Below are 8,640 nucleotides of genomic sequence, written 5' to 3'. Positions count from 1 at the left end.
TTACAGAGATCATGATAGATGATCTCATTGTATTAGCTTTGTCACCCCAATAAGTAAATAGTATTATTTTATCACTTACAGTATCAAATAGTGTCTTCCAAGTGTACACCCTCATTTTCAGTGTTGATGTAAAGGTGATTGCCGAAGCTTATATGGCTTGTTTGGACCGCAATAGAGGCATGTTGACAGATTTTTTGGATTGATTTCGTCCGTTTTAGCCCAATAACAATTATCCTATAGTAAGCTTGCTGAATATTTCAGAATTTGTTCGTTGTCTAAACGAATTTGGATTGATGTTGTTGTTAATTTCTTTGTAAATTAGGATTTTCTTTCATTATCAATATATGTAATTCAGAGAGTTGAATCACAAATTCAATTATCAATGCAATATCAATTTTATTTTATTTATCTTATTTTATTTTTTTTCTGAATTTATCTCTTACTTTGTGCATTCAAAGTTGTTTATTGTTACTTGTGAACAAGCATAACTTCCGCTTATTATCCCAAAAAATAAAAATTAAAAATTAAAAAAAATTAAAAAACTTCCTCTTACTAAGATGCCCATTGTCAAACTCGGAAACCAAAATATATAAAGGAAATGCTATTCATACAATGAAATATTAAAATAAATTTAGGAATTTAAATTCTATAATGAATAAACACACACCCATTATTGTTTCAATATGGAGGAAGGAAGAGGTGCCACCACTTGGGCTAAGTCGTTGATGTTGTCACCGATGTAGCTTTCACTATATAACAGTTTTAAAAGAATCTTATATAGTACAAATTTATTTATTTATTTTTTATTTTTTAACCACAATGAAAGGAAAATGAAACCAAAAGTCATTTGTCAAAATATTATGCGGCTATAATGCAACTCTGTTTCTCAATCACTTGACTAAAGGCCGAGTCTCTTTTGACACATAATTTCTTCCTTCACTGAAATTTCAGCGAAGTATCATTCAAATGAAAAGAGTCATATCAAAATTTGGAGCATATGGACTTTAAGTCTTTAAAGTGTAGTAGGGGAATAGGAAAGTTTTGTGTCTTTAATGTCATTTTGTGTCATATTGGAATGTTATTAGCTCCGCCATAACGCATTGTGTTTACCTCAAAGACTTGGTCATGGAAGCACTGAAACATTAGTCAGTACGAAACATTTTTTTTCCTTGATAGGTAAATAGTACTATTATTATTCAAATAAGAATGTATAATGTAACAAATAAGCTGTGCATAATTTAAAGAAAATATATACAACAAAAGAATTAAAAAAAGTGAGACTATGAGCAAAGTGTACTATTTAGGAAAACATAATTTTAAAGAGTGCACAAGTAAACAAATCTATAAGAGAATCAAAAAATAATAACACCAGCAGAAGTCTTCGTATATAATAGTTGAAAATATATTATGTTTCTCTCTCAATTTACAATAACCACCATAACAAATCACATGCATAATGTTTGCAAAATTATATTCTTCATGAAATAAAAAGGTGCTAGCTTCAGCGGGTGTCTGGTTGGAACTTATCTTCAAGACAAACAGAACAAAAGCTCATCACTTGGATTAAGTGGCTTTCACTGAAATGCAAAACAAAAGAACAAGAAATTAAATAAAAAAAAAAAAAATTGTTATCAGTTTAAGCAATCTGAAATTTGCCAGCCAAAACTAGTTTATAAACCAAGACTAATTTTTTGTTTATGTGACAATTTTCATGCATGCAGGGAATTGGAAGTGTTATAAAGAATATTAATTATTCAAATCCTGGACCTTTAGCAAAAAACTAATTCAAGAAATGAAAGTTTAGCCAATGCATGAAAAACGAATGAGAGAACACATTTACTTACATTATGGATTTTCAATTCCCTATTTTAAGCTTGGGATAGTTCCCTTAAAGAGCTCATGAAGCCCATCACACAATAAACAGGGTAAGACAGGGATGAAAAATATATTTACATTATCCTCCACAATCTGGCCATGTACACTGCTGTTGTCACATAAAAGAGACAATCTTTTATGTTGATGAATAACTTCAAAAAGACATATTCCAATGAATATTCATCATTCGTCATTTTCGGCAACTACAGTGGCACGAAAGCTCTGCAGTTGAGTGTGCTTGTTGGAATTCTTCCGGATAAGTGGTTATTAATTTCACAATTCCAAGACACTAAATAAACTTAAATTAGCGTCTAGCCTCCTCAACTAACCAATCTTTTGAATGATGTTTTTCCTGTTAAGTTCAACGGAACAAATTCTGCAAGACTTGGTTATGGTTTGGGTTTCTGGTCAAGTCATTGTCATTGCTCGAGTGCCTCCTCAGACCAGATTTTAGATATGCACTGCTGTAAATTTCTCTGGGGTGAGAAGTTGAGGAGGCAGAACTCGTCTTGCTGGAAGAATCTGCCACCTTGAAACTATCACATGACTAAACAGTGACAATCAGAATGCCAACAGGGCATTGGCCATTGAATGCAAAAGAGCCAGAACTTCAAAAGGAACAAGAAATTAGCCTAATGACTGTAGAAGGAAGCTCTCAGTCAGCTGCAAGAGTTCTTAGCTATCTGGAATTTCTACCCTTGCGAGACAAAAGCCTGCATCTCGCGGAAACATATTTAGCATGCAAAAACTCTAGAGGGATTAAACCTCGAGCCTCTAAATATTTGGTCATTCCTCTTAACCAGATTTGGTAGACCAAACTAATTAAGCACTACTTGTGTATTGTATGAGCATTGAGTTTGGATCTATTATTCCATTTTGTTGATACCGTTGAATCAATTTGTTCCAGCTACAACACATTAGAGAATTGGCATTCAAGAAATTGGTAAGGCTGAGAGGAGGTCTAGTTCATGGATTGAGACTTACCAGGTGGTGAGGCCATTGAACTGAATTTGTGAGGGAAAGAGTGGCTTTAAGGGCATGAGAAATGTAAAATTCTTGTGTGGGAGTGTTGGCACCAAAACTTGGCTGCCACCTCAGCGGTGACATGGACCAGTGAGGAGCCGACAAGTGTTTATTATGTTTTAAGGGAAATCGGCCAACAGAGAAGCATTAGGAGAAAATTTAGGAAGTTATATTTAGCCACCTTACCCTTGAGAGACAAAAGCCTGGATCTCACAGAAACATATTTAGTAAGGAAAACTCTAGAGGGATTAAAACTCGAGCCTCTAAAATTCTAAATATTTGGTCATTCCTCTCAATTAGATTTGGTAGACTAAACTAATTAAGCCCTACTTGTGTATTGTATGAGCGTTGAGTTCCGATCTATTATTCCATTTTGTTGATACCATTGAACCAATTTGTTCCAGCTAAAAGACATTAGAGAATTGGCATTCAGGTAAGGCTGAGAGGACGTGTAGTTCATGGATTGAGACTTACAATATGGTGAGGCCAATGAACTGAATTTGTGAGGGAAAGGGTGGCTTTAAGGGCATAAAAAGTTATTAAATATGTTCCAATGGCCAATATTAAAGTTATTAAATATGTTCCAATGGCCAATGAACTGAATTTGAATGGTCATTAGAATGAAGGACAGAAAATCTAGATATGCACAAAAACTGCTACCTTGTGCAGTATTTAATATTTACAATCCGAGGCCTCCCTCATTTCTTGGTTTGCATACATTGTGCCAATCTAATTTTGCTGCTGCAGTTCTCTGGCTAGTTCCAACCGACAGAGAGTTTCTGCAGCACTAATTGATAGCTTTTGAGATCTTCTTACGTAAGATGAAATTGCTAGACCAGTAAACATGCATATTGAAGAGAACTGATTTTATGAACAAGCATCTACTAACATAGGAGAGATGTTTGATGGTCCAGTGATTGGAGCCGGGATACTCAAATGTACAGAACTTGTGTGTTCAAAGCGTTGGAAGGTCCGAATTCAAAAGCACATTACTTTCTTTGATATTGACTGTCCAATCTTGTAAACCACAAGTTATGTACAGCAGAGGTTCCGAGCTCCCAGTGATTGATTTTGTGAGTAATTTTCTTGACTAGAGATTTACATTCAGAGGCTTTAAGAACTGTAGAGATGAGGGTAGTGTCCAAATACAGAGAAGGCAAATTGCCATTTTCAAAACAACAGAGATAAAGGATTTGGTGAAAATTTGGCTTTCGCTTTTGTCAGGGCTAACAGTGCATAATTGTTACTACTCTCACAGGAATTGAGGTGTAATTTTCAGCAGCTGTTATAGCAAAATGCATTCCCGAGAAGGTTTTCTGTCTTCCTGCAGGTGCACTGTATTTGATGTCAGAGGCAATAAGTTTATTCTGATTCTAGGGAACGACTACCTAGTTCAAGGGAACCACGCAACTCATAATCAACAATTTTTACATTGAAAACAGAGAGCTTCTTCAGTTCTTTGATAGTAGGCTATGTGATATTTAACTCTAATGGTCTTAAATAATATTATTTTTTCCTTTTATTTTTGATGAAGTTTCGCTATTTTTTTTTTACACTTCAATGTATCTTTAATTTTTGTTTACTAACACTCAAGATTTGAATGGTAGCATCAACAAGACTCGAAACATTCATGAGGAATTTTTGAGGAATTTGGAAGATCAATGAACTTCACTAGTTTGGAGACATTATCCAGACATTATCAACACTGCCCTATTTCATAGGAAACGAAGTAAGAACTTAGTGTCACTATAAGTGAGAGGATTTGCCCTGCAAGGCAGAACCAGTCGTCATACAAATAGTGCAACACAATATGGTGGTGTTTCAATCAACACTAACAAATTCCAGAATAAGTAAGGTAGAGAATATTTATAAAATTATATTTTTCAAGATCATAGAGGGGAGACAACATGCAGCAGCAGTTCTGCAAAACTCGGCATTGTCCTCTAGGAACTTATTGTCTCATGTCTTAGGTGAAATAGCATCCACCGAAAATGCAAAACAATAATAAACAACGTAAGCAATTGGTTTTAATCAATGTAAAATTGACTAGCAAAAATTAGTTTACAAACAGAGGAACTAAATGTTTTTTAGTGGGGCACTTTTGATGACCATATTTGATGTTCGATAAAGAGTGTTATTCAGATATTGAACATCTAGCATTCTAGCTAATGCAAAAACAGATTTGAGAGAAAGTGCAGCTAATTCAAAGGAAATATGTACCTGTTAGCTTGGAAGTTTCCTCCTCAATCTGGCCATATTCACTGTTTTTGTCACATAGAACCAATTTGAAGTGTTATAAAGAATGACATTAAAGTATTGAAAATATAACTAATACATAAACAAAATTGGAGTGAAAGTGTAGCTAATTCAAAAAAGCCAAAGGAAATATTTACCTATTAGCTTTAAAACCACCTCCTCAATCTGGCCATATTCACTATTGTTGTCACATAAAGCCAATCTTTTATTTTCATCAAAAACTTGAAAAAGACATATTCCCATGAACGTTTGAGCAGTAAAGTTCCGAAGACTCCACCAAATCCAACCCCAAAACCGAGCCCCATGCTGACATAAAATTCTCTGTTTATAACCCCATCCTCATCTCCTTGATTGATGTTGTCTTTACACGATTGGTAACCGAAGGATCAAGAGTTGTTTCATCTCCTGGGCACTTATTTGGAAGTGGAAGCCCACAAAGTTCATGATTCCCGGCATATGCAGAGGTATAAAAGCTCTGCAGCTGAGTGCTTGATGGAATTTTTCCAGACAAGTTGTTATTTGACAAATCCAAGACACCAAGAAAATTTAAGCGAGTGATGTCTGTAGGAATCTCACCAGAAAGCTGGTTTCTAGATAAGTCAAGAGATTCTAACATTTTTAACTCACCTATTTTTTGAATAACATGTCCAGTCAAAGAATTTCTTGATAGGTTCAATGAAACTAATTCTGCAAGACTTGATATTTCTTTAGGAAATTTTCCAACTAAACTATTGCTAGAAAGATCAATGCTTCTAACCAATCCTAGAGTAGTTTGGTATTTATACTCTTGTCCTTTCCATAGCACCAATGCACTGTCTATATACCTACCAAAATAATAGGAACCATCATGACCTGTAAAATCATAAAAAATTAAATTTTCTAATTTATTCCGCGAAACCATAGTAGTAAAATTATTGAAGCAGTGTGGTATAATCCCAGATATACTATTTTGGGAGAGGTCCAAGATTTGAATAGAGTTGAGATGGCATATATTTGGAGGTATGTATCCTTGGAACTTATTCAATCGCAGACTAAGAACAATTAAACTTGTTAGGTGTGTCCCTATCCATTCTGGTATGTGTCCTGACAATTTATTTTCTCCAACATCAATAACTAACAAGTTTCTGCAATTCTTCAAAGAAGGAGGCAATTCCCCAATGAAATTGTTCTTTCTTAGGTGCAAGGTCTGAACCTGAGTCAGGAAACCCAAAGATTGTGGAATTTTTCCAAACAAATTATTGTTTGCCAAATCAAAGACAACTAATTCTTTCATATGCATCCAACAGTCAGGAAGCTTTCCTGATAAATGGTTATCTGAGAGGTCAAAAAACCTGAGGTTCTCATTGATAGTCGAACATAAGAATGAAATTGACCCAGAAAACTTATTGCTGGATAAATCCAAATATGTGACATTGGGAAGAACTAGTGGTATTGGACCTGCAAATGATTAGAGCTGCAATCAATGAAACAATAAGAAACAATATTTCCTAACAAATTTGGCATATGAGTGGTTGTAAGGTAGATTTTAGTCAAGAAAACCAGGGAGATCGACAAATCCTATTTATATCAAGCTCACAATAGTTATTCAAAGTTTGAAGCCACCGGTTTGGGAAGTATGGGCAGGATGAAAAACCTAAAATATGTAATTGAAAAGCACCATTCCAATCAAAACTGCAGTTTAATGTTAGCTAAGTCAAAAGATGATGAATCCAATTACAGTAAGTTGTGGAGATTTGACAGTTGAGCTTAGGAGATTGTACCTTCTAAAAAATTTACAGCGACGTCCAAACTTTCGAGCATGGAAAGTTGTCCAATACATTTGGGTAGTGTTCCAATCAACTGGTTATTAGCCAAGTATAGCGAAATAAGATTGCGAAGTTGTCCCAGAGTTCCTGGTAAAGGCCCACTCAATTGATTTTCTTCAAGATACAATGCCTTCAAGGATGAAAATGTTGAGATATTATCAGGCAATGAACCACCAACTCGATTCGCGGTGAGATCTAAAATCTCTAATGACTTCTCTGCAACCCTAGACAAGATCTGAAGGAACTCTGAAATCTTTCCAGTTAATTCGTTGTAACCCAAATACAATATCCGTAAACTATTCAAGTTTCCAAAGGATTTTGGAATCCCACCTTCAAGTTGATTAGAAGAGAAATCAAGATGGGTGGTACTGAAGTTGAACAACCAACTGTATATTGAAGAAGTCAGAGAATTGCCAGAGAGATCAAGGACAACAAGAGACGCAGAAGAATTTATCAGCGGAAGTGACGGAGAAATGACAACACTGAGTCTACACTCGATTAAGTGAAATTCTGTTAGGAGAGGGAGCTTGTTGATTGCTTCCATCCAATCTATAGCTTTGCTAAGATCAACCCGGCTCAGATCAAGATATCTTAATAAAGAAAGATGGGAAAGCCACTCAAGGTTTTTCACATACAGACTTCCATTATTTTCAATGCCCTGATCAAGATCAAGTGACCTCAATTTGGAAAGGTTCCCAATCTGATTAGGAACTTTGCCAACAACGTTAGCATTTGAGAGATTGAGGTATCGTAATCTGGTAAAGGAACCAATGAACTCTGGGATGTGTCTCCCTTCAAAATCATTGCAACTGAGGTCCAAATACTTTAAATGCTGCAATTCAAGCAAAGAAGGACTAATCTCACCTTTCAAATGCTGATAATTATTGTACCAACCGAGCGAGGCACGAAGATCGAGCGTCACCACATGACCAGTAATGTTGTTACATTGGACTCCTCTCCATTTGCAGCAGTCTTTCATCTCTTTTGTGCTCCCCCAAGAAGAGAGAAGGCCGTAATCATAACTGATACCCTCTTTAAACTGAAGGAGAGCATGTCTCTCCCTCTCTATACACCTCACTTTAGCATCATCTCCAGCTCCTGAAGTAGTGAATGATCCAAGAGCTGCTTTCATTTCCACGCATAATATTAGAGTAACCACAGCAACCAACAGGTACAAATGTTCTCCGATGATCATTTTCAGAATGGGTGAATATAACACTCACAGTTAATGAAGCAACAAAAACAATCAATCAATGAGGATTGCAAATAAAGATTGGTTGGTTTTCTTTGTGTTCTCTAACCATGTGATGAACGGTATTTATACTACTATCTTGCTGGAGTTGCACTACATATTTTTCTTTTTCTCCTACTTATTTTTTGCTCATCCAAAATAAAAAAATTTCTCCCTTCAAAAAGTTAGTCAAAGATGTTGGTGAATGTTGCTATCTTAATCAGGGTTATAGTGGTATCTCCTTTATCTTCTAAAGTAGATAGCTAGTAAAGGTTTGAGTCTCTAAATGAGCAAAATGGGTACGTAAGTTTCTTACCATTGACAAAATATATATATATATATATATAAAATAAAAAAAAATTGAAAGACCCACTGCTGGAGTGTTTAATTTTTAAATTTTAATTAATTGTGTCGTGTCGTCAAAACAAAAAATATAGAGCAATTGATTTT

The 8,640-nt window shown here is 35.2% G+C and overlaps 1 protein-coding gene across 1 annotated transcript; it reads right to left on the bottom strand.

The window, feature by feature from the left end:
* Window positions 1–1,358: 1,358 nt before the first annotated feature.
* Window positions 1,359–8,411, bottom strand: LOC132271694 (receptor-like protein EIX1). The gene is made up of 4 exons (XM_059773147.1): window positions 6,915–8,411; window positions 5,292–6,591; window positions 5,119–5,159; window positions 1,359–1,577 (listed from the first exon to the last, which is right to left on the bottom strand). Exons 1-2 carry the CDS (start codon window positions 8,152–8,154, stop codon window positions 5,480–5,482), a joined length of 2,352 nt encoding a protein of 783 aa, XP_059629130.1. The 5' UTR covers window positions 8,155–8,411; the 3' UTR covers window positions 1,359–1,577; window positions 5,119–5,159; window positions 5,292–5,479.
* Between the last annotated feature and the right edge of the window lie 229 nt (window positions 8,412–8,640).

This window comes from Cornus florida, unplaced genomic scaffold, assembly GCF_030987335.1.
Source record: "Cornus florida cultivar Cherokee Brave unplaced genomic scaffold, ASM3098733v1 CherokeeBrave_3.0.0_Hap2_Chr08, whole genome shotgun sequence".
NCBI lineage: Eukaryota > Viridiplantae > Streptophyta > Magnoliopsida > Cornales > Cornaceae > Cornus > Cornus florida.
The sequence above is the reverse complement of the archived record's forward strand: the minus strand, read 5'-3'. Positions and strand labels throughout refer to the sequence as shown.

Coding starts and splice junctions, on each gene's coding strand:
- LOC132271694 (XM_059773147.1), bottom strand. CDS start 8,154: ATGATCATCGGAGAACATTTGTACCTGTTGGTTGCTGTGGTTACTCTA. Junction 6,592..6,914: donor CGCTGTAAATTTTTTAGAAG/GTACAATCTCCT, acceptor AATCATTTGCAG/GTCCAATACCACTAGTTCTT.